We start from the raw sequence: 25,962 nt of genomic DNA on the forward strand, positions 1-25,962 counted from the left end.
CTCTCTGCTGCCCACCACTTGCAGCTGATATTCTGAGCAGTGTGTGGTTTATGTATTAGCAGCCACTGCGGATTCATCTCCACTAGGTACTTACACTTTGCATTGCAGTGCTTCTCCTTAATGAAGCCAATAACAGGGATTAATTCTCTCTCCCAATCATCTTTAACCTTAAGTGATAATTAGTACTGAAATCATAACTGAGACTCAAATTCTGGGCACCTCCCTTGGGCAGGAAATTGCTTTGCTTGATGAATAGACCCTTTTTTACAAAGGGCTTTTTCCTGTCCATAAATAACTGTGCTGGCTCCTAGATGCAGGGTGTGATACTGCCACCTCCATCCAAACAGGGATTGTCACCAGGGAGAACAATGTCCCCCTGCCCTGGCACAGGGGCTGGGCACTGTGCAGCCTCGTCTCCCCCAGCAGTGCCCGAAAAGGAGGAAAATTGCTCCAGAATTGTCCAGGTCCTGTCCCAGTCTTCAGCAGCCCCAGCACCAGCGCCCTGCATTCCTGTTGGGCCCCATCCCTGCTGCAGAGCCAGGCCCAGCTGCAGGCCCCAGCAGCAGCAGCACATCTCTCCAGCTCTGTCCCCTGCCTCATTACCCACCTCCCCTCTACAGCCCTGCTGGAGGCTTTTAGCATTTATTGGTAATTTATAACATTGACAGCAGCACTGCCTCATCACACACAGGGCACCTGAGCCGTGACCCAGAGCTTCCTCCCCCACACATAAGCACAAAACCCTAAAGATTCAAACCTGAGCACAAAGCAGCCCATATCCCCCCAAACACACCAGATCTCCCCTTACCAGACACAGCTCCTCTGGCTGGGCAGCAGGGCCAGCTCAGGCAGCCTTTATTGCCCTGGGTCAGCCACACAACCAGGCTGCAGCTGCCTCCAGGGTGGGTAAGGCAGGGTCAGCTGCTGCTGCTGTCATCCCCCCTGAAAGGGTCTGGGTGCAACTGAGGCAAGAGCCACCCCTCTCCCTGTCCTGGGGTTGAACTGCTCCGCTCCCCTTGCATTCTGCCCGTGCTCAGAAAATAAAATTTGTGAAGCTCATTTGGCTGTTTGTGTTGTGGGCTTCTGTGGAAAGCCCAGCTCGCTCCCCTGAGCGTGCTGGCATGAGTGGTGCACACACCAGAGTTAAACAGAGCTCCAAAATGGAGTTGTAGCTTGATGAAGTCACTGGGGAGCTATGCAGGCTCCTGGGCATGCAGCTGGCCCTGCCTGTGACTGGCCTGTCCCTGCAGCGTGGGCTGGGGGGCAGGAGTGCCCCAGATATGGGATGGGTGCACCCAGGGACATGCTCCTGGGCAGAGATTGGTGACCAAAGTGACTCCTGTGAGAAGGAAACAAGGGACAGGAGCTGTGGAGAGAGGTGACAGCAAGGGGACCTGCTGTGGCTGTGACAGGCTCTGCCCACATGCTGCCCATTGTTGTCCCTGGCTCATGGGATGAGAACCTGGCAAACAGTCCCCACATCTGCCTGATGTGCTTCTCTGTGGCATCTCTGGATTTATTTTGGTTTTTTTTAGAAAAAGCATTTTCTGTGTCCCCTGGTCTGCCAGCTGAGGTTGGCACAGCTGGAGCCCTCACCTTGCACTGTGGCCAGCACCATCCCAGGGAGACAGTGACCGAGCCAGCTGAGTTTTCCCAGTATGATCTGCAGATGAACAATCTCAGAGGCACTCCTGCTGGCTTGGAGGACATTTCTGGCCTCCTATGTCCCCTGTGCCTTTGTGCTTGCCCTGGACAGGGGTTCCTGGTGATGCCTTGGTGTCTGACCTGCTCTTGGGACACCGAGCCCGGGGGAGGCTCCGGAGGGATGCGCTCGGTGCCTCTCAGCTTAGCAGTAAAAAGAAATTGCACATCAGGGCACAGGCTGCAGGCATTCCAGAGATAAAATATTGTCAGCAGAGCCCAGGCCATCCATCAGAATAAATGTAGCTGATGCCGTGATTTATGGGACAACGATGAAGGTTTAATCCTCCTCTCAGCAGTGCAACCTGATTTGCCACAAAACCCTGTTAAATTTTGTGGCACACGCTTCATCACTTCATTAGGAGATAGAGAGAAAATGGTTCAATGCATTCCTGAATCTTTTATGGCTGGGACTCTCCTCCCACCACTCCCGAGTGATGGGTAATCTTTCTGATCAGATCCCCAGGAAAAGACCCCGTGGGATTACAGAGAGCGAAGGCATTAACAACAGTGACAGGAAAGGAATACAATATCCCTTTAAACAATTAAATATTGATCCTGCAGGCCTGGGGTGGACTCCATCACACAAAAGGAAACACCTCTGTGAATTAGTTTGGTGACATCCATACCCTTAGATGATATAAAGGAAACCAAGATTATTTGCTTCACTTATTTTTCTTAATGTTTTTTCCCTCAATTAGAGAAATGCATCTGGTATAAGCCTTGCTCTCCTCTCAGACACTTGGCACTCATCCTTCCAGAGCCCACTGGGATGGGATGGGATGGGATGGGACGGGACGGGACGGGACGGGACGGGACGGGACGGGATGGGATGGGATGGGATGGGATGGGATGGGATGGGATGGGATGGGATGGGCAGTGCCTGCTGGGGCAGACGCTGCACAGCTGCGTGGACAGAGGGAAGAAGACAGTGCTGGGAAGCCTTAGGTGCCCTTCCATGTTCCCTCCCCTGTTACATCCCCCCACCCCGGGATGTCCCTCCCCGGGCCCCACCTTCTCCCCTTGGCTCAGCCCAGTGCCTCGGGGCTGCACATGGACAAATAAAAGAAGGCAAGAAATGTCTAAATTTAAAGTGCTGGAAAATCCAACCTTTTATTTACTACATTTTTGTGACTACATAAACGCTGAAACATTGTAACGCTGAAACATTGTAACACTGAAAAGCATGATGACATCATCACTTGCTTTTTTCTTTTTTTTTTACTTTTTCTCTTTTTTTTGTTTCTTTTTTTTTTTTTTTTTTTTTTTTTTTGCTTAGCAAACACAGCAGATGATATTGCACGGCATAAAGTGAGAACAGTAGCAAAGCTTAAAAAAAGTAACTTAAGGAAATCTTAACGCAGTACAGGAGATACTCATACCCAACCCAGGGCAATGCCTAGCGCACTGCACTTGTCATCGCTACACACAAAAATACAGAAGAAGCGCTTGACTAAGAGAGAGAGTGAGGAAATATCAGCAATCAACCGTAATTAGGTACAATAATCACTTAGTCTGAAATGCAGATGCAACGCATAAACTACTGCTGCTTCCTAATGGGCGAACTAAAGATGGCAGCAAAGGGCTTTAGCAAAATCTTCGCTTCGTATTCGTTATTTTTCTTTTTTTTTTTTTTAATTTCCTTTTTTTTTCTTTTTTTTTTTTATTTTTGTTTTTGTTTTGGTTTTGTTCCGTTGCTCTGGAAGAATTGCCGCTTGCTCTGGGAAGGTTTCCTGGCCCTGCGGAGCCGGGGCCGGTGATTGTCTCGGGCGGGGCGGGCGGGGGTCCCCGGGCAGGGCAGGGCACGGGCAGGGCTGTACCCGCGCTCCCGCTGCAGAACCACGGCGGGCGGAGCGCGGGAAATGCAAACATGCCGTGACAAACCAAACCAGGGGACGGGACGGGACGGGACGGGACGGGACGGGACCCCGCGGCTCCCCGAGCACGGTGTGCCAGTGCTCATGGCTCACGCTGGTTCGCTGACTGTAATGCTTCGCCTCCCCTCCCCGTGAAGCAGAATCTTTGCACAGCATCAACTCCTGAATTAAAAGCAGACACTGAGCCAATGCCTGCCAACAGATCATTTAATGATCCTTCATTTCAGAACCTCTTTATTGCCCCATTTCAATACTTGAAGTATAAAAATGTACCTAGAAAGTGTAACTTCCACCAAAAGCTCAGACCCTGTCCTCATCCTTCCCTCCCTCAACCCCTTCACTATCCCCTCAGAGGAAAACGAGCTACACGAGCTACAGGGGCTCAGTTACTGCACAGGACAGGAAATATTCACAGCCAGCACAAACCATGTCAGTACACGATATTTGGTTGAACCAGACTCTAGTCTTTATGCAAAATAAACCTCAAGTGAGTGGCATCCTATTCTCTGTGCCATGATGCCATCATCAGCTTTGCAGAAGTATCATTGTCATTACCCTTCCTTTATTTTTTGCTTTTCAACTCTGAGCTGCCTTGTCCTCCCTGGAGCTGCGGGGCTGCCAGGGCAGCTCCATTCCCTGTGCAATCCCTCACAGCTGGGGCACCACCTGAGCCTGGCAGAAGCTGCAGCTTCCCCGGGAACCCAGCTGTGCCCCAGGGACTCCATCCCACCCCATTGCAGCCCTGCCTGGGGACCAGGTGACCCAAGGTGGCCTGGGGTGGCCCCGAGCCCCTCAAAGCCATCCCATCCCATCTCATTCCATCCCTGCAGCCCTGCCTGGGGACCAGGTCGCCTGGGGTGGCCCTGAGCCCCCCAGAGCCATCCCATCCTATCCCGTGCCATTCCTGCAGCCCTGCCTGGGGACCAGGTGGCCCAGGGTGGCCCCGAGCCCGCGCTGTCGCAGTGCCCGCCGCAAAGGCCTTTCCATGAGCAAGGTTTCCAGATTCAAGTCAGCTTTTCTCCCAGGGCCCAAGGTTTCCAGATTCAAGTCAGCTTTTCTCCCGAGGCCCGCGCCCGCTTCTTGCTTGCGCTACCCGTGCGAATGGCGAAGGAAAATAAAAACTCAGCAAAATCTCTCACAAATGCCAGTGCTTTTAAAACATTAAACGACTTTTAAATTCTTTGGATGTGTGGGTCTCACCCACAAAGCAATCTTTCTAGAAAAAGACAAATAAATTAAAGAAAAAACACGCTAATAATGCCTTTCTGCTTTCTAAGTGACAAAAGTACTACCTTGAAACACTCATTTTGGCATGTACAATTGGGGGAAGGGAGGCCTGGGGGGGTAACCTGGCAGTGTTTGTAACACGGGTGGAAGTGCATGCCAAGACAAGGCTGAAGATACACCCTGCAGTCAAGAGAAGCACTCTCCTTCAGTTCATCTCAGCATCAAGAATGAAAAGATTGTAACATAAAGCTTTGGCCATTTTTGAATCTACTATATACAATTTTTTTTTAAACTACATAGTCATAAATTAAAGCAGTGATTAAATAAGCGTATACAAAATGTAATTAAATTAAAAGTCACAGCACATTATAGAGAAAAAATAGGAACCATTTATCACAGCAGAGAATATTTTTTTTTTACCCTGTGAAAAGAACACCGACTAGCAAACACAAAGCATCCTAGCTGAAACAAAAGTAATTGAAGCCATGTTTCCCTTTCTTGCATTCATTGCAAACAGCGATCTTTACCCACTTTGAAACATTCCCAGGAATAAGATCTTCCTTGAGTATAACAGAGAAGTTCTGCCAAAAAAAGGAAAAAAAGAAGAAACCCAAACCAAACAATATAAAAGGAATATACAAACAAAACAACCCCTACAAAATAAATAAGAATTATAAAGCTTTTTTTTAAGTAACCTTAACAATTATCAAACTAGTAAGTTCTGCCTTATCACATAGACTCTCTATACAACATAACCCTAAAGATTTATTACTATGAGGTATTTGGAGGAATTGGTAAAAGCGATGCACGGCCTGTCTGGGCTCAGGGACTCAAGCTGCTTTGGGGGAAAGGAGAGGGAACCTTTGGTTTGTCAGCAAAAAAGTGGAAAAAAACATTTTCCTTTGGTATCAAAGAAAGTTTCATTGCATGGTTGCACGGCAAAAAGCACCACGGTGAAGAATTATTCCTTTTTTTCATTAGTGGCCTTTCTAACAGGCTGAGGTATTCAAAGAGTATAAGGTGAGAGATAAAGAGGTCAACAGCGGTTTAACACTTTGGTTCAAGCAAGGCACTCGTCCTATGAGTTTACAAAGTTTGCAACATGTTTGCCAAGAGCTTTATTATTATTATTATTATTATTATTATTATCCTTATCATCGTCAGTAGTAGCAGTTGTAGCAAGAGAAGTATTCATAAGGTTATTAGCATTACCACTAAGAATGAAGACAAGGTTACACACTGAGTGAAGGTGAGGAAGGGGGTCAGGGGATGGGGGCAAGAAGGAGGATGAGTTCCCTTTCCAGACCAAGGCCGTGCATGAAAAATCTTTGGTATTCTTTGGTATCATCAATGTGATTAAAATCACCAATGGAAATCGAGTGAGGTAGCGTCTTTGGTTCACACTATAAATAGTAGATCTTTACACACTTTTTTTTTTTTTTTCTTTTTTTTTTTTAACACGTGGAAGTAGCTATTCCTTACCTTTTGCTTCTTTGTCTTTAGCAAATAGTTACCAAATGTATTGTAAAGCTAACCACACCACAATAATAAACCAGGAGGCTAAGTAAAGTCTCAAAATTAGCCCCTGGGCCTTTGAATGCACCCAAACGCAGTGAGATAGAAAAGGGTAAGTGCTTTCTCTTTGTTTGCTAAATGCATAGTTTTCATCCCTATGTACAAAGGAGGAGGAAGAGGAGGAGGATAGGAGGAAGAGTAGTAGAAAGAAGGAACGTTTTTGGGGTAAAAATGTCCTGTTTACAACTCAGGTGAGGAGAGGTGTCCTAAGACTCTTTGGTATTAGCTCAGCAGTGTCAGTGAGCCCTCTGGGCAGCAGCAGCCCCGGCAGTGCCCAGGGCAGCGCTGGGGCTGCTCTCGTGCCAGGCCACCCTGCCTGCCTGCCCGGGAATTCGCTCCTGGCCTGGGGTGCAGGAGCAACTTCCCGAGCACAGGCCCCGTGCCTGGCTGGCTCTGGGGGGGTTTGCTTTACCTGAGTAAAGAGAGGAGGCTGCAGCCCTACGGAGCACACAGGGCTGAAGGAGCGCTCTGGGGCAGGCTGAAGGAGGACTTTTTTTTTAAGTTTGTTTTGCTTTTTTTTCCTAGAAATCTAAATGATGCCATGTACAATGGGGATGGATGAGGACAGTTCACCTCTTGGCCAGCCTCCCCCCGTGGGTCACTGCGGTCGTGTTTGGATGCAGCCTGTTTGCTGAATGCATGTTCCTAATGCCCTCCTGCCCTTGGAGTCACCTTTGACTGAAGCCCCATCTCCTGATGCTCCCAGACTGTTTTGGGTTCTGCTCCCTCTCCTATTCCTTCCTGGCAGAGTTTTGGATCCTCTTGTCGAATTTGAAACCAATTTCCATTTTGTCAGAATGAAATGAGCTGAAAGACTGACACTAACAGGCAGAGACAGGTTTCCTGGGAAATGTTAAATGCAGCATCAGAGGAAACTCCCCTTCAAGGATGCTCTGTTGGGTGATGGCACCAGGCAGAGCAAGGGAGCACCAGGTAACCTGTCTGTGCTTCAGTCGGTGTGGCTGGGCAGTCTGCTCAGAGGTAACACAGCTTTACAGCTACACTGAGCAGTTCCAGAGTTATTTGCTTCATGTTTTGAAGGAATTTGAGGAGAATTGTGTTCTTTGCCTATTCAGAGTATGAGGCGCATATTGCTCATGGGAAGAGTGGTTTGTTCCTAATGGCTTAGAGAAAACCAAAAGGTTTATATCTACTTAAACAGACATGTAAAAAACCCAAAACACTTAAAATCTACAACTTGTGCATCAGTTTTAGTGTGTGTGAACATGTGTGTGCACATGTATACATACATACACCCCATCGAAATGTGTGTGCATGTACATATACACAGTCCTGTTTGTCTAGGGGCTTGCATGTGTGTGTATCAGAGATCCTGAAATTGCATATTGGGTGCAAATTTAATGCTGGTATGAAAGTTCTCTTTGGTTTCAGCAAGTAGTCTATAAAGACAATACAATGGAAATACTAAAAATGCGGCAATGTACTTTGAATTTCCCTGCATTTTTAAATTCTCAAGTTTTAAATAAATAAGGCTTTATTCTCTAAACTATAGGTACATCACAAAGCAGTGTTTTGCTGGAAAAAAACTAAACCTTTAGTTATCACTGTCCTTTGCTAACCTTACACTAATGAGACTGCATTCATAAGGTACTTCCTACGTGAGCTTATCAATGTTTCCATGTCAATTATGTCTCCATGGGGATGGAACACTTCAAAAGAAAGCTTGCTAAAATTTAAGGTAAGCTAGAGACTCAAAAACGTCCAGATTAGATGCCATTTTCATAGATAATTGCCTTATCAGCCTTAAAGTGGGTTTAACATACTGAAATATGGAGAAATATTCAGTGCCAAAAATATTGGGTTTATTTAACTTTATTTTAATAAAGAGATATTTCACCTGTATTCTAAACACTGGGTGGAAATAAACTGTATACCCTGAACCTTGACTAGACCCTGTCCTCTTGGGAAACAACTGGTGCTACAGAAGTTGCTCTACTTGGGTGTCACTGGTATTTTGAGTGGGCTTTATCCCCCAAACCAGCATCTGCTACTGTTTATAGTGTTTGGATTCTAGTTTACCTTGAATTTTCCTTTGTCTTTTTTTTTCTCCTTAAAAACAAAAAGGTTGGAAGTAAGATTATCTATTTCTAGTCCTTGCATTGGGCCAATACCTGCATATTTGCTTATTTTGGAATTTAATATACCTAGCATAATTACTACAGTAATTTGAAATACCAGTTAGAAATCTAACAGGCACATGTATGGTTCTTAAAGTCTATTTTCCCCTTACATTAAAATTTAATATGCAGATATTTCACGCTTTTCTCTTTAATTTTATCAGAGTAGGAACGGGATGATTTCTCTCCTATGGGTCTGTTAGCAACAGAGCGTTTAAAGCTTTTCTGCTACAAACTTCAAACTATTTCATGCATTATCCTGACTAAGAGATGAGCAAGAAAGAATGCACGGGACACCAGCTCAGCCTGCCACACGTAGATACAAAGCCACAAAACATCGGGCTCTATCTTGGTGTCACGAGAATTTTGCTCTTGACTCCAGAGAGATCCCAATTCCTCCTTCCAAAAGCATTCCTGGAGCTCCCCTTGGAGCTCCTCCCACGTAAACTGATGTTCTACCACTGCTTCCACTAGGAAAGGACCACGAGCCGGCAAAGCTGTTACTATTGCCTGGTAAAGTCGATGGGTAAAAAAAAGCTCGCTAATGTCAATGAGTATTGATCAGACGCTGAGCCCTGCGGTTTTACATCCCTCAGTTCCTTTCAGTTTTGCATCCCGAGTGCCTCAGGTCCCCTGTTCGCAGGCTAGATGGCAGAGCTGAGCCACGCTGGAGCGCAGCTGCACCGGGCTCCAGCCGGGACACGCCTGGGGACAGTGTCACACACAGGGTGTCACACGCACGGTGTCACACGCGGCTCCCTCTTGCGCTCCCGTTGGAGTCAGTGAGGAAAGGGCTCACTGAGTTCAATGGAAGCAGCATCCCGTTCTGGTTCCTGTGCTCTCCTCGGGTGACATTCTTTCTTGCCAATCACAGAAAGAAACGATAATGTGGTTTTACTAATTGCAAATAACAGTCTTGATTACAAGTTTTATGTGTTATACAGTTAGATTAGTTTATACCTATAACTCTACATAGTATTTGTGTAAAAATAGCTTTGGAATATTAAAATCATTGCAATAAAATACCTGCAATACAATTATTAAATGTGTTCTTTGGTAGCTAGTCGATTTTTTTTTTATGGATGGAATAGTTTTCCTTTTTTTAAATCTGAACATTCCTTAACAAACAAAGAGAATGCACTGGTTTAGGTACCATTCAAAATTTCTTTGCCTAGTTTGAACTTGTTTCGAGGCATTGCACCAGACAAGTTCAAACTGTGAAACAGCAAAAATCACACTACCGTTCCAAGGAATTCAGACGACTCCACGCTCTGGGGGCCGTGCCCTGGCACAGCCCTCTCTGGAGACCAGCCCTAAGTCCCTACCCACTGGGTGCACGCAGGACGGACACACTGACACCTCCATGGCAACTGCTGTGGCCGTGAAGAGCTGTATCCAAAGAGATGTCTGCTCAATGACAGGAAATCACTATGCTCCAAACCACTACACAGCCAAGTACGGTGAGGATGATGATGGGCAAAGGTGTGAGACCAGTGGTCTGTTCCTCTTCTCTTTGCTTTCCGTTCCGTTCCCTCCATTTCGCTTCCTTCTTCCTCTCTGTTTTTTTTGCAAGTCGTCATCCTACTAAAGTGTGTGTCTTAGAACAAAGTCATAATGCAGGTGAAATAAGTCTTTGGTTTCTTTGGACTTATAAATATTTTTTTCAAATAGTTTTAAGTATAAACCTGCTATTTTGAGGTCTTGGTCTGTCTTTATTTTATTTATTTATTCATTTTTTAAAGCTTTTCCACCGAGGTTTCAGTTCGTGGTTATTCCTTCATGCTTTGGTACAAGTGCTTGATGAAGAAGATGAGTTGCCTGAATTGGAGCTGCCCTCGTCTTGCCACTTATCCAGACTCCTCCTCCGTGCATTCATGAAAAAGTTGCTGACGGTGCTCAGCTCCAACCCGAGCTGCTGGGAAATGGTGATTTGTAACTCTTTGGACGGACGCTTGTTTTCCTTGAATATTGCATGTAGAGTTCGACGCTGGACGTCGGTGAAGACCAGCCGAGGCTTCTTAGGCGTGTTCCCTCTGTCCTTGCCGTGCTCCTGTTCTTTCCTCTTGCACGCTGCAAGAGAGGGGAGCACAGTTAGAGAGGGCTGCCAGAGGAGTCGGGGAGCACAGTGCAGGGCAAATCAGGGAAAAAAGAATGTTCGTGTCAGGTTCTGAATTTGGACAGGATGTGGGACATTTACATCTCTAACTCATCATAAACTATTACTAGTATAAGGAATAAAAGTTAGAAAATATCTTTGTTGTTGTCAAAACTCAGCAAATGCTTTTACTGAGAACTTACATTTTGATACTACCCATTAGTGCTGAGAATTCAACTATTTTATATCTCCAGGAGGTAGAGTGGAATTTCAGGGAACTCTAAAGTTAATCTTGGTCATACTTTCCACCATTTTTAGCTGCTTTCAATCCATTTCTGTAGCTTTTTGTTGACTGAGAATTAATGAACTATGAGAAAGCAGGATGCTACTACAGTCTTACAGGCCAAATGAATTCTGAACAAAATAAACATGTTTTGTCATGAAAAACAATGGTATAGAAAATCTTCATTTTAGAATTGCTCCTTATTTCATCTAATCATCCCTTCTTTCCCGTTGAGAGTGTTATTTTGCTCTACATTAATAAAGGGTGCTTGCAATTTGTAATCTGCCTCCCAGAGCACATTCCATGCAGGATCTGATGGGATGTGAGAGAAACTCCCAGATCCCTCTGTCAGCCTCTAACCGTGTGCCAGCCCATCTTAGCATTTTGCCAGGATAAAAGCTTCCTTGGGAGGCCAGATTCCTCTTTTTCACTTTCAAAATGCTCTGAAGCTGTCTGTTTCCCTTCATTCTCTGACCATGTCCTTTAATTCTGATTGAGAGATATGTTTCTGAAGGCAATATGGATGTTCTTTCTCTGGGTCCGTCTAGTCCTGGCTCCTGTGGAGATCAGTACTGACAACATGAAGAATTTTGTGCAGGATCTCTACTTACAGCATGATTATTGGAATGCAAACAACAAATTACTTTGCAAAGGTCCTTTCTACAGCTTGTATTACTATCAAGAGCGGGCCCTGGCATGAGGGATTCATTGCTCATGGGAGGTATAAAAATAGTCATCCCCCCTGTGTACCTGAGAAATGGGAACTGCACAGAGCAGGAGAAATGGGAACTGCACAGAGCAGGAGAAATGGGAACTGCACAGAGCAGGAGCCCAGAGCTGTGAGGGCTCCTTGTGCTGGCCCAGTCTGGGACCAAGGCACTGTGGCTCAGTCCCCTCTGAGGAGAGGCTTTTGAAAAGGTCCCTGGCAATATATATTCCAGACACATACTCTCTCCTGAGAAATCACACATCAATCAAATAGACTGGGCTGCCAAGCTCACGTCTCCTACAGGTATTTTTATCTGAAAGCCTTTGAAGAACACTTTGAAGTTACATCCTGACCTCTAAACCACCGTGGAGCTTCTGGGCTAAAAACCAGGTTTCCGGATGCTCAAAAGCCCCTGCTGAAGCCAAACTGCTGAATTCACTGTGGGGATTGGTTCCTGCTGAAATAATCTGCATCCCCACTGGAGGCTGACATGAGCAAACCAAGGGTTAAAAGTGCTTTTTCAAGAATAGTCTATTATTTACTGCCACATATTCAGAATGAGGATACCAACAGCATCTCAGTCTTTTATACATGTCTGACCATAATCAGAAATTCCTGGGAAAGCAGCTGCAGGAGCTCAGCTTTACAACAGCCTCAGCCTCCAGCTCTGGCTGCCCCTGCTAACAGGCTCAGGCAGAAAAGAAGACAAACCAAGTGGAGACAACATTTACTGTGCTTCATTTCTGCTCATGCTGCTTTACACCTTCCTTTCTCAAAGGCTACACAAATTCCATCTTCTGCCTAGATACTCCATCCAGATCATAATTTGTCACAAAATCCTAATGGCACAGCTAGCGTGATCCGAGTCAGCGCTGTGCAATGCTTCAGTGTGAATCACCACATCACAAATGACAGCCACAGCAGTAGGTGCAGAGCCAGCTCAATTAGTGATGGGAGCCTCTGGGGCTTCGATCACAAGCTGCTACATGAGCTCTCTGAAATAGCAGGGAATAACAAAAAAACAACCATCTATTGGGAAACTGGCTTGCATAACGCATTGTCTTCCTGAACTTGTGCTCATTTCCTGAAATGTAGCATTCCTGAACAATTATTTCCATGGACAGGGTCCCAAGAGCTACAACATACCTTGTTCCTCAGTTTCAGCCATATCAAAATCCCTTTAATTAATGCTAGTGACATCACAGAGCATAGGTCATTACTACATCACAGAAAATAGCTCATTACTAAGGAGAAAAAAAAAAATAAAACCTATCCAGTCTATGATAGGCAAATAAGCCTATTTTACTTTTTTTGCAAATATTTTCAGCTTTACTTCCATTAGCATTTGCCAGAGGCAGATTGAGGGCAAAAATTTCCCAACACACTCAATTGTTCCAGGAGCCCTTGCACTGGCAGGCTCAGGTTGTGAGCAGCAGGAGTGGATAGCACCTCTCATCTTCTGCCTTGTCCAGGCTCAGGAATATTAATAGCACTTAAAAATAAATAATAGTGATAATGAAAAACTGTAATAGGGTTTCCTTGCGATCGTTTTCCCTGCACTGGAGCCAATCAATTTTAATAATAAATTGTAGCTTCCAGCTTGCCAGAGAACAAATGCACACCATGGGATAAAATCTGCTCCAACAAGAGAGTGGATGCAGAGCAGGCACAGAGATGGGCCTGGCAAGGTGGGGCTGCCAGGCTCTCTGAGCCAGGCCATGCCCAGGCAGAGCAGCACACCCTAGTGCCAGGGCCTCCCCTAATGTCCACTGAGGTTGGAGATGTCAGCTGAAATGGTTTTTTTGGAAAAACACCAGAGCCTGTCCTCACAGCAATTTATCGCACACTCCATCTCTCTTTTATCTTACACAGCAGAAGATAATAACAGTAATTTGCACTGATGTCCTTCTCGTGCCCCTGCCCTTGAGCGCTGTGAGAGGACCCTCTCCCAGAGCACAGAATCTGGATTCAGGTGCTTTGCAGGGTGCTGTGCTCCCTGGAGGTGTGCACCTCCCCAGGCCACACCTGCAGGCTCCCTGCCCTCACTGCCTGCTGCAGGAGCCCTGTTCTTTGTCTCCAGGGTGCCCCAGCTGAGCGATGCTCCATGTCATGCCTTTTGAAAAAGCCTTCAAGAAAATCTTGTTAAGAAAAAAGAAAAGCAGAGGATAAAGGAAGAGTCACCCTGACTCTGGCAGCACACGTGCAGATATGACAATGTAATATTATCAGTGCCAGAAGGAGCCTTATAAATCCAGTCCTGAACTCTGGCCTCTCCCAGTCACTTCCATCTTCCTCTGCCCTGAGCAACAGATATTTTTGACACTTGCAATTCTCCTGACACAACCCATCAATCTATTTTTGCCTCCCTTTGTTCCTTCTAAGGCACCCGAGGGATTTGCTCAAGCAAACTTGCCAGGCCCTGTGAGGTCTGTGCATGCCAGGGAGGCCCAGGTGCCTGGGCATGGAGCAGAAATGGGCTCCACCTCTGCAGCCCCACGGCCTGCTGGCCCTGCTCTGCAGCCCCCAGCTGCAGCTCTGCCCTGCCAGGGGTGGAAACAGGACCCTTTCCCCTACAAAAATGCACTAATTGCATCTTTGGGTCGAGACAGTGAAGAGGATGTTTTGCCTATCTGTGATATAAACAGCATTATTCAGTCAGTGTAAAAGTCAAGATTATAGTAAGCACAGGTGTTAACCTTGGTGCTTGATCTAATGTTTCAAGCCTAGAGGATGGATTTCTTTTTAAAATTGAAGGAAAAAAACCCTGATTACTATACATCAATTTCCAGGAGCATGTGGTGTGCACACATGTGCCTTGCTGTTTCTGGCAAACTCCAGTTTTCCTTTCTAAAAAACAGAAGCAAAGAATAAAACTGGTGATGCTCTCAATAAACCTAATTTCCCATGGGTTCTGGTTTGGTTTGTGAACAAAAAAAATATCACCACAAGTTCTGCTGGCTGCTTTCTGGAAGACTGTCACTGCAGCAGAGGGAACAACAACGGAGAATTTTACTTGGGCAAGCCCTGCCCCATCCCTGTGGCTGCTTTTGGTGTCAGAGGGGAACTCTCCCTGGGAGAGGCATTGCTCAGCTGGTGGCCACTGTGGTGCCAGCACAGAACAAGCTCTGACAGGGGATGGAAGGGTGTAGATACCGAGGCAGATGGTGGATTTGGGGTCTCAGAGAGCTGTGCCCACACAGGCACAGCCAGGCCAAAGCCACCATTACTTGATAGCCACCAAGTGCCTTGTATGAGATGATGTCTTTTACCCCTCCTCCTGCAAAAGTCCTTTAGTTATCCCAACCTTGTGTGTACAGGACTGTCTTTAAGACATAAAAAGCCCTTTTAGAAGTCTCTCTTTACATGTATTTTCTAATATCTGTTGTGTCAAGTCTAAAAAGCTCAGCTATAGTCTGAACTGCATCCACCTTGGAACCCCTTTCCAAATCACCTGCTTCTAGTTTTGAAACATCACACAGTATCCAATAACGTGTGTGGAGAGTGAAAGCTTCACTGGTATTGACTGGAGAATATCCTGAAGGATATTCTTCTGTAGGAGGCTCTGCCTTCTGGTGGAGAAAGCAGCTGTGTTTCTGCTTCCTCAGGAGGCTGAAACTGCTGGAGGACTTTGGCCATCACAGATGGTTCTAATCACACTGGCTACAACAGCTCAGTGGAAACCAGTAGCCAAAAGCTTATGGTAAATTCATGGTGCCAATAACTCACAATAAAGTGTGATAAGTTACATCCTTATCATGTGAATAACACCTCTGGGGCTTGCAGAGAGACACACAAACAACATACCTTTCCCAATTATCAAAAACTTCATATTTGGGGGCATATGAAAACAAAATAAAAGGGCATAGGAGACACAGGCTACCTGAAGGTTAGATGTCCCCACATGAACTAAACCCAAGCAAATCTGTTTCACCTGAATAATAACCACAACTGCTGGGTGACATTCACTATGATACATCACTATTTAGTAGTTCCCTGCACTGCCCCAGGTTCCTCAAAGGTGCTTGGGAAATGGAATCCCTCTGGAAAGGCATTCTGTGAGAGAGCCTCCACTCATGGAGGCAGCTCATAGCAGGTCACAGACAGCACTGAGGCTTGGGAGAGCATTCCCTCAGCTCCAGCCCACTGTGGCGTAAGGCCCTGCACAGCTTTCAGAGATGAAAGCCCACCTGGGTGACACAGGTTGCTCCCCAAAGCTTTCTCCTATCAACTGAAAAGAGCATGGTCTACTCTGAAACGTGAGCCCACACTGAATTCTCTCTTTTTAATCCTGACATTATTCAGCATTTGGCACTTGTTTCTCTAGTGATTTGCATTTATGCTTATTCAGGGTATAGGTGTCTCCATATGCCCAGAGATCTTTTGATCTGTGTCTCTTTTCTCTGTCATCAAATCCAAGGAATACTCTTTTGTTGTTTCATAACATCAAAAGAGATGAAAATACCTTTGTGTGTATGGGAAGCTCACAGGATGACATCACCCCACCAACATACAGATCCCAGCTGAGCCAGAACAGTAAACATCTCACTCCTGGGCACTGTATTAAAATGAGTGACCTTAATTTGCTGCCCCTGGAATAATGAAGTGAATCTGGCTGAGGAGTGCTGACTCAGCAGTTGGGATTCAGGGGTTTACACAAACTCGGTGTTGATGGATCTGTAACCACTTCAGCAAACTGACATCATCGTTACACAATGTGTTGCTAAGTGGATCAATCAGGGGAAAGCACCTGATTTCCCTGTGATATCATTTAAAGCAAACGTTAAAATTCTTTAGCTGGCTCTTTAGTTAACCATATTAGTGTGACAAATATTTCTTAGCGTAGCATAAGTAATTAGAATTTAATCACTTAAACTGCATCTTAATTACCTCAAATGAATTGAAAGGACATTTAATAGCAAAGATTAAATTGCCTTAATGAACGATTTTTGCGACTACATCAATATTTTAACCGCGTCAGCCGGGCCCGGCCCCCGCCCCGCGCCGCAGCGGCACCGGCGGGTCCCGGCCGCGGGGGGGCGCCCGCTCCGCGCCACGGGAGCGGAGCGGGAGCGAGCGGGGGGGCCCGGGTGCGCATCCCGCGGTACCGCTCCGCACGGTACCGTACCGCATCCCACCAGGCTGCGGGGCTCGGCTCCGCATCCTACTGCACAGCACGATACCGCACCCCACCGCACCGCATCGCGTCCCATTGCACCGCGGGCCTCCGCGCCGCATCCCATGGCACCGCACCGCACAGTACCGCATCCCACCGCATCCCATGGCACCGCACCTCACCACATCCCACGGCACCGCACGCCACATCGGGGACCGTACCACATCCCGCGGCATGGCATCACATCCCACCGCACCGCGGGGCTCAGCACCTCATCCCACTGCACCGTGGGGGCCACACCGCACCGCAGGTTCCCTCCCTAAGGCATCACAGCACGCCGTGGGCTCCGCGCCGCGCCCTGGGCTCCTCACCCTCACCAAGGCACAGCATCCCGCTGGGGAGAGCCAGCCGCTCCGTTCCTTTCCGCTGCACTCCGCATAGCGCAAGCCGGAAAACGCCGCCCGCTCACGCTCTGCTCTGCCCCGCTTATGCGCCGCGCCCCGCCTATCCGGGCCGGCCCCCCCGGCCGGGCAGCACCGCCCGCTGCGCACCTGGCCGTGCCCTCCACACCCTCCGCGTGTCCCGCCCCCGGCCCGCCCCGCCCCGCGGGACAGACCCCGCGCCCGTCCCACTGGCCCCGGCCCCGAGTGTGCGAGCGAATCCCCCTGTGAGCCTCCGCGGCGTTCGGGTGCTGACTCCGGCACATTCCGCCCCCTCCCGCAGCCCCAGGCAGAGACTTTGCTACAGCAGCCGAAAATTGAGTTTCTGAGCGCTGGAAACCACGCAAAAGCTTCACTGCAACATTGAGTATGGCCAGATTCACTGAAAAACTCAGGTCGTTTCTCTGGTTCCGCTCCTACAGGCTGTCGCTTCCCCGGCTCCAATTTTTTAGTTCTCCGTCAATTCCATTTTTTTCAAAATAACGAGATATGTTTCAAATAAAAGAGAAATGAGTCAGTGATGGCATAAAGAAGTTCCTCCGACTGGGGAGGACATTAAGGAAGCCGTTTGGGAACCTGCCTGTGCGGGGGGAAACGGGGGAAATGGGGCTGCGGGCAACTCTCCCGCCTGTGGCTCAGTTCTTACCGACGGGTTTCTAATGCGTGTGACAACGAGCGCAGAATTCTGCACCCTAAAAACATCCAAAACCTGAGCTCGGGCTCACTTCAGTGGCTTTCTGCACCCAAGCGTTTAGGAAGAGCCCCCTGTGCCATCCGATTCACTACTTTATGGGAAGCAGCAGCATTTCCAGCACCACCAACCGCGCTCTGCGCCCCGAGGTGCTGCCCGCAGCCCCGCGGAACAGCAGCCGTCCATCGAGCTTTAATTCCGTTCGGGCTGCACGGAAAATGTCACCACTGAGGCTTCCTATCGCCCTAAAGTGAGGGGAGGGGGGAAAGGAAAACTACTGTTCCGTTAATAAATAGTTCCTACAAATTAATCTTTCAGCATCATAAAACTGACTTCTTCTTAACCAAAACGGCTCAAGTCAGCTGCGTTTCCAAAGAGAGTCTGTCAGCATCGGTCACTTCTCTGTCCGGGTATGATTAATCCAGGAAGATTTATGTCTGAAACGCGAATGTACATTTATCGATTTGATCATGGAAGCGCCCGACACGCGGCCGTGCTGGGTCCCGGTCGGTCCTCAGGAAAAGCTCCCCTCGATGCCTGCAGTCTCCAGGTGAAAATCACCAGCACCTCAGCAACAGCTCATACGCTCCAGTCACCTTAGAACTCCCGGAGTTCTCGTCCCTCGTGTGGAGTTCATGCAGACCCTCCGGCTACAGGCACAGATGAGGGCTGCCCGAGGCAGAGCCGGAGCGGTGGGTTAATGCCGGTGCAGGCAAAGCCAAGCACCGAAGCATACCTGGCCTATGTATTTCCAGATGATTTTGTCTCAATCTGATTATCACGTTCCTTCTTGGCTGTGTACAAGGCAGATCGCACAGAACGCAGCTGAGCACCGGCAAGAGCGCGGGCTCCCTACCGGTGTCACCTGCAGCGGGCACAATCCCGGTGCCACTCACCTCTCCTCTCCTCCTGGGGCACCCCGACCCCTCCGGCTGAGTTACCGTGATGGGGGAAGCTCGCTCCCCTCTGGCCACGCAGTTGGCAGGCACTCATGCCCAAAGCAGGGGCCCCGGGCTCTGTGCTGCCGGGAGCCGAGCCGCCCCCGCCGCGGGCAGCCCGTGCGCTCGGCCCGGCGCTGGCCGCAGCACCGCGGCGCTAATTGCCGGCTGCAGCTACGGACAATCGATGCGATGCCGCTCCCCATCGGGCCGGCAGCCGTGGGGAGGCTCAGCAAGCACCTGCGCCCGGGCGGCCTCGTCCATGAGCCGGGAGGGGCTGGCCCGGCCCCGGCGGCTGCGGGGCTCGCCCGGGAGAGGGGCGGGAGGCGGAGCTGGGGCCGGGCTGTGCCGGCGGCCGCTGTTCGTGGTGCTGAACTCCAGCAGGGCCTCACTCGTCCTGCGCGGAGACAGCCCGGTGGCGGCGCGGGGCCCTCGGCTCGCAGCGCTCCCCGGAGCCGCCGCCGCTGCCCGGTGCCCGGTGCGGGCGGGTACCCGGTCCGGCGGGGCCGCTCCCGCCCGCCGGCGGTCAGTAGATGGCGCAGAACCCCCGGGAACCGAGGGGAGACCGGCGAGGGCTGCGGACGGCACGATGGCCCCAACGGGTCGGGGCGGGCACCGCGCCCGCAGCCCGGCTGTGTGACCCGGGGCGGCCCCGGCGGCGCCCACGGGCGGCCCCCGCCCTGTTTTGAGGCTGCTGGATTCAAACGGCAGCGAGGGTGGGAGCGGGCACGGCCCCGGGTGCCGCCCCGCCACGCGGCGCTAATTAAAACAAACAAACAGCGGCGAACGCACGCACGAACACACGGCGGGGCCGAGCAGCGCCGAGGGGCGGGGGCTGTGCCAGGACGGGCCCGGCCCGGTGCGGAGGAACGCGGCTCGCCCGGCCCCGCTCCTCCTCCCGCTGGGCAAACATTAACGAAGGGCAAACGCGGCTGTAAATCAATCCCGCCGAAGGACACGGCCGGCAAACAAGCGCGCCCCAGCACTGCCCCGGCTGCGCACCGGGCACGACTGCTCCGGGCGCTCTCCCACCCTCCGATCCCTCCGGCCCAGGCACGGCACCGGCAGCAGCAGCGCGGGCGCTGTCACGGCCCGAGGTGCGCCGAGCCAGGCCCGAGCTGTCCCCGTCCGGGCGGCCCGCGGGATCGGGAGGGGCAGGGCCTCTCCCCCGGGCCCGGAGTGTCGCCGGTGAAGGCCCCGGTCGATGCCCCCCGCCTCCCTGATGCAAAAGCCTTTATGCAAAGTGCCCGCAGGGTAAATATTAAACAGCCCCTAATGAGGCCACCGGGGCCGGGGCGGCCCAGACCTTCCCGGTGCGCTCGGGGGCGGCGGCGGGCGAGAGGTGCAAACGGCGTCATTAGATTTCATATTTAATGTGGAAAACGCTCTGATTACTCCATCGATTTCTTTACAGTTAATTTGGCGAGAATTTCTCGCCGGCTTCCCAAGGCTTTAGCTTAGCCGGGATTCACATCGGGAGGGAGAAAGGAGAAGAGGAGGGGAGGAAAAGAGGTGCAGCTATGAAAAATAGCAGTGAGGTCGCGGGCAAACATGGAGCAGCTTTGGAGGGACGGGCTGTCCCCTCCTGAGAGCCGCGGGCGAGCGCGGGGTCCCCTCGGTGCCTCCCGCTGCTGCCCCGCTCGGGGAGGCCCACGGGGAACCTTCGGGACGAGCCCGCTCAGAGGGCGCACATGGCGAAGGACCCCCTCCGGCAGTGGATTCTAAAGAACTTCGGGCTCCCTTACACCCCTCTGGCGCCTTCACAAAATGTGTCTCTGCCGCGTTTTCCCCGGGCGCTACCCTTCCTCCCGAGCGAGGCCGGCGGACAGTCGCAGCTCCAACAATGAATGGCTCGAAGTAGATTATTTTTTTCCTGAACAAGACAAAGTCGGGTTTTTTTCTTCCTTTATCCTCTCCTGTTTCCTCTTTCTCACACACACGGGGAAAAAATCCAGCAAACTGAAATGAATTCAGCCTCAAATCCCAGCGGGCTGCAGGAGGGATGTACTTTTTCTTTTAATTGTATTTATTTTTTCGGCGTCCCTTCACAGCCCTTGCAAATGTCAATGAAGGCGAGGGAGAGGGAGGGAAGACTAACAGAGAGACAGTCAAATAGATAAATATTCAGTGATAGAGAGGAGAGAGAGAGTGGGACAGACAAAGGAAAAAAGAACAGAGAGGAGAAGGGAGATGGGATGAATAAGATGGAGGCTGGAAGAGGTCAGCTTTGCAATTAGCAGTTCTGCTTACATTTCAAGAGACAGCCCAGGAAGTGTCAAGACCTCAATCCTGCTTCCATGTAACTACCAATTTTTCTTCTATTTGTCGGAGCTTCTGTAATCTGGGAGGTAGGAATCCCCCAGGGACGGCTGGAAGGGGCAAATACTCAAGATAAAGTGCAAGGCGAGACTGCGAGGCCTAAAATAAGCAGGCTGCATCCCCCTCACTGCCTCCCGGTTGTCTGCAGGAAATCAGAAAGGGAAGAAATGAAGGCGGCTCTGGGTATTTATCTACCTGATAATTCTCTAAACGCCCGGGAGTGAGTTATAATTTGGACGTGAAATTTAATTTGCGTCGGCCGCAGTAATTTATGTTATTTTGAATTGATGTTCATACATCAATATCAATCGGGGCAGATTTTTACCACTTAGTAAGATCATCACACATTTAAAACCTGCACAAAATAAAATCGATACTTTATGCATTTACAGCCGGCAGCGCGGCGCGGAGGGGCGCGCAGGCTGCGCGGGGCGGGGCGGGGGCCCCGGCACCGCCCCACGGACAGGGACGCAGCTCTATGCAAATGCCCACGTGCTGCCGGCACCGGGTGGGCAGCGCCCGGCGAGGCCCGGAGTCCCCGGTACGCGGGGAGAGTTCCGCGGGCCCGGCCCGGAGCCCCCGGTACGCGGGGAGAGCTCCGCGGGCCCGGCCCGGAGCCCCCGGGACGCGGGGAGAGCTCTGCTCGGGATGCTGTACATCCCGACCCCCCCGTGCTGCCAGCCCCTCGCGGCCCCGGGGAAGCCGTTTCTGTAAGGTGCCAGCTTTGGGGTTTCATCGGAAAGGGAAGGAGGAATAATGAGGCTTTGTCTCTCTAACGGGATTACCGGGATCCGTTTATGAGAGGGCAGCGCTGAGGTGGCTGGAAAGAAGGGGCGGTCTGGGGGCAGCAGCGAACAATGGGACCCTCCGGACCCGGCAGCTGGGCAGAGCACGGCCGCCTCCCTCCTTCCCTCCGTCCCTCCCGGCCTGCAGCAGCCGGGGCTGGCAGAGCTCCCTGGCCGGCAGCGCCAGGGAAGGGATGCCAGCAGGCTCCGAATCGAGGGGTTGTTTCCAGTATCGATCTATGCAAATGAGCGGAGATTCAGGTCGACCAAATTGTCGTAAAAACACGCTCCAAATCGAAGAAAGTTCGCCTTAGCAATCGTTACGGGGAGATTGGAAACACAAACTCCATCCTCCTCTCGTGGGTAGCACCAGCAAGACGAGTTTTTTTCGCTAGTGGGGTGGCTGCTGAGGGAGGGAAGGCGGAAAGGGCAATTTCTGAGAGCTCAGACCTTTGAAACCGACTCGGCAGGAGTGGAAGCCAAAGAGAGCAACGTCCTCCACCGGCGGGCACCTACGGGCCAGCTACAGCGGGGAGGGAGGCCCTGCCCCAGACCCTTCCTAGCCCTGCTTTAGGTTTCTGGAACAAGGTGGTTGACTGAAAACAGACACAGAGCACGGGGGTGGCCCAGCCGCGTCCCTGCACACCCGGGGAACGCTCGCAAGTTCTCACCGTCTCGGTAGTCGAAAGCGCAAGACCCGTTGTGCTTTTGAAAGGAGAAAGATTTGGCCCTTCCCTTATTTTTGTCTGTGAAACGGATCAGTGACCCTGGCTCCAACTCGGATTGACTGTCTTGCGTTCTCAAGGGACAAATTAATGGAGACCTATCACTTAATTAACAAACCCTCACTCACGGTATATTAAAGCCGGGCTCTGCACCCGGAGCGCAGACGGGAGGGTTTGGGGAGGCGGCAGGGCACAGGTCCGGACCGGGACGGCCATCTCTGAGAGGACAATACGGGACCCGCTCGGGAGCACCCCGGGCACCAAGCACCGGCAGCAAGCACCGGCAGCGGGGCAGCGGAACCGCGACACGGCCGGTTCGTGTCACGGAGAGACATCCACGCAAAACCCACAGTGCGCGGCCTAATGATAACTACAACCAGTTAAAAAAAAATTTAAAAAATGAAATCAAACGAATTTAGCCACCAGCATTTCTCAGGCACCGCTCACCCGCCCGGCTCGGCTCATTCGAACCAAACGCGTGTCCCAGCTCACCCAGACCCAGGGGGACGCGGGCCCCGAGCCCCGCCGCGACCTGAGCCCACCGCCCCCACACAAAGCAGGGGCACCGACTCCTCTCGGCGGTCATTACCAGGGCTCCCCCGTACCCCGTCCATGGGCCCGGTTCAACCGCCAATTCCAGCATTTCCGCCTCGCCTCCGCGCTCCGGGCAGCGCTGCCGCCGGCCCGAGCGGCTTTCGGCGGCGTCCCGTTACCGGGCGCGCTGGGCGATCTCCTGCCCGCGGCAGGCGAGCCTGGCCCGGGGAAGGGGGAGAGCCGGGGTGCCGCACTGCGCTGCCCGAACCCCGAGCCCCGAGCCCCGGCTCGGCTCGGCTTTGTCTGAGGAACCGGACGGTGCCGGTGCACCGAGCAGGGAGAGGGAGAGGGCAAGGGAGAGAAATGGAGTGGCGGAGCGGGGATCGGTTCTGCTCTTCAGGGACGGGCAGGGACCGGGGCGGCCTGCCCAGGCCCGAGGCCCCGCTCTGCCGCTTCCGTGCCCCGAACACCCCGCAGCGGGCTCACCTGCAAGCCGCAGAGCAGACATCCGCTGAAACTCCGGCTCCTGGAGCCACTTCCACATTCTGCGGAAGGTCTCCCGGCCGGATTTGAGCTTGCTCCAGGGCTTGGGGTTCCTCAGCAGGTCTGAGAGCGTCCCTTGAGAGCGGCACAGCACCCTCTGGGCGAAGATAGCCTGGGGGATGCTGTACCGCTTGAGCTCGGTGGTGATCCTCTGAGCTACTTCTTTGGTATTGATTTCTTCCATTTGCCCTGAATTACTTCCACTGTTGACCTGCGAACCAGTTACAGAAGGGTTTTGCTCCCTGGCAGAGCCCAGGATCTGCCCGTGGCTCTGGGCATTCAGGTGGGCATGGGGGTGGTGTGGGATCCCGTTGATAGGCACCATGCCAGCGGAGGTGGGGGTGAGGTGTTGGTCGCCATGCCTGGCTAACATGGCAGGGTGGTGGGCTTCAAATCCGTTTGGGGTGAGCATTTTCTCGGCGGGCATGGTGGCACTGGGATGAGCGTAGTGGGGCAGCCCTTGCTGGGAGTTGTGGATGCTCCCCAGGCCCGATCCAGACAACGGAGAGAGGCTCTGCCCCATGCCGGTAACATCCTTGTGGTAGGGGGTGTAGAGATTGTTCATAGACGCCAGACCCCTCTCGTCCCGCATGAGCGTGAAGCTGCCGCTCACGTTGCCCGGTATCCGCTGGTGGGGATGGTGATGGTGGTGATGGTGGTGGTGGTGGTGAGGGAACTTGTCCGAGACCGTCGAGATGGGAGGTAGAGGCTGCAGAGGGGTTAACGTGGTGTAGGTGCTGCTCATGCTCATGCCGGGGGGTGTCTCGCAGGCCATGGTCATGGTGGGGTGCAGGGGGCCGGTCAGGGCGTGCTCGGGCGGCCGGTGGTGGTGGTGGTAGTCGCCACCGTCGAGGATGGACGCCATGCCCATGGAGCGCGGGTGGGCCGGCAGGTGGCTGCCGCGGTGGGCCACCGCGCTCCGGTGGTGGGGGCTGCCGCTCATCAGGTCGGCGGCGGCGGGCACCGGCTCATGGCTCACCCCGTGCAGATCGCCGATGTTCTCCATCGCCAGCTGCGCGTTCATCGTCGGCCGTGCGGGCGGCGGGACCGCACATCTATCTGGTGGGCGGCGGGGCGTCCCGGAGCTCTTGGCGGCGGCCGGTTGCTCCCGCGGGCCGGCGGCGGCGGGCGAGCGCTGCGGGCTGGTGGTGGCGGTGCTGCTGCTGCTGTTGCTGCCGGGGCTGCTGGCTTTTTCCCGGTTTCGGTTGGTTCTTTTTTTTTTTTTTTTTCTTTTAATTTTTATTTCGTGGCAATGTATTTATTTGTTTTTTCCCGCTGCTGGCTGGCGCCGCCGGGCCGGTCCTAGGGCCGCCGCTCCCTCAGGCCGGGCCCCGCAGCCGCGGCCGCGGCGGGTGTGTGGCCGCGTCCCTCGCCATCCCCAGCCATGGCTCTGTCTCTGTCTCTGCCCCGCGCTCCGGCTCCGCTCCCTGCTGCAGCGCCGCCGCCGCCCGCACCGCGCATGCGCGCGGCGCCCCCGCCCGCCCCGCCCCGCCCCGTGACGTCAGCGCCGCTATTAAGCGGGCGAGCCCCGCGCGGCGGCGCCTAGAGCTGGTGGTGCCGTCGCTGCTGCCCCGGGTCTGCCGCCCCCGCCCGGGGCACAAAGGGCCCAGAGCCCGCCTCCGCTGCCGGCCAGGGACACCCGCCCCGCCCCTTCGGTGACTCCGCGTTTTCCGTGAGCGCGGAGCCTCCTCACCAGGAGCTTCCGGAGGTGACACCGGACCGCCCTGCCCCACGGTGCCCGCGGGCCGTGCCCCCCGTGTCCCCCGCACTCCTCGCCGTATGTGCCCACGCTGTCCCGGTATCGCTCCTCTCAGGTGCCCTGCGGGGAAGCTCCCATAGCCCGGCCCGGGGATGGGGGCCGGGAGCCGCACGGCGCCGCGTCCCGGGGCCGGCCCCGCGGCTTCGCTCCCGCACCCCTCCCGCAGCCCTGCCGGTGGTGCCACGGGTCCGGCCGGGCGGTGCGTGGGCAGGAACGCCCCCCTGCAGCCCCCGCCGGGACCCCGGGCAGTGCAAGGCGAGCATATGTCCCGAGGCGCCCAGCAGCCGGACATGCCGCTGGTTTTCTTTTATTTTTTTCTTCAAAAAGAAAGAAAAGGAGGCGGAGGAGAAAGAACAAGCGAGCTCACCCGCCGGCCCCCCTCGTTAGCTAAGGTGCCTTTATGCTGGAAGAAAGGGCAGATGTGCCTATTGTTCGCCCATTAACAATAACGAACCACGCCGGGCAGAGTGCAGCGTGTGCGCGGCGCCGAACGGCGGGAGGACGGGCCGA

The 25,962-nt window shown here is 52.4% G+C and overlaps 1 protein-coding gene across 1 annotated transcript; it reads right to left on the bottom strand.

The window, feature by feature from the left end:
* Nucleotides 1–2,784: 2,784 nt before the first annotated feature.
* On the bottom strand, nucleotides 2,785–25,154 carry ONECUT1 (one cut homeobox 1). Its single transcript, XM_074549371.1, has 2 exons — nucleotides 23,637–25,154; nucleotides 2,785–10,588 (listed from the first exon to the last, which is right to left on the bottom strand). Exons 1-2 carry the CDS (start codon nucleotides 24,715–24,717, stop codon nucleotides 10,296–10,298), a joined length of 1,374 nt encoding a protein of 457 aa, XP_074405472.1. The 5' UTR covers nucleotides 24,718–25,154; the 3' UTR covers nucleotides 2,785–10,295.
* Nucleotides 25,155–25,962: the final 808 nt, after the last annotated feature.

The sequence above is a fragment of the Zonotrichia albicollis genome, chromosome 11 (assembly GCF_047830755.1).
Source record: "Zonotrichia albicollis isolate bZonAlb1 chromosome 11, bZonAlb1.hap1, whole genome shotgun sequence".
Classification (NCBI taxonomy): Eukaryota; Metazoa; Chordata; class Aves; order Passeriformes; family Passerellidae; genus Zonotrichia; species Zonotrichia albicollis.

Bases quoted from the DNA above. Each gene is read 5' to 3' on its own strand.
- ONECUT1 (XM_074549371.1), bottom strand. From the start codon at position 24,717: ATGAACGCGCAGCTGGCGATGGAGAACATCGGCGATCTGCACGGGGTG. The intron at 10,589-23,636 runs GTGAGCCCGCTG...CCTCTCTTGCAG, and splicing joins GTCTGCTCTGCGGCTTGCAG to CGTGCAAGAGGAAAGAACAG.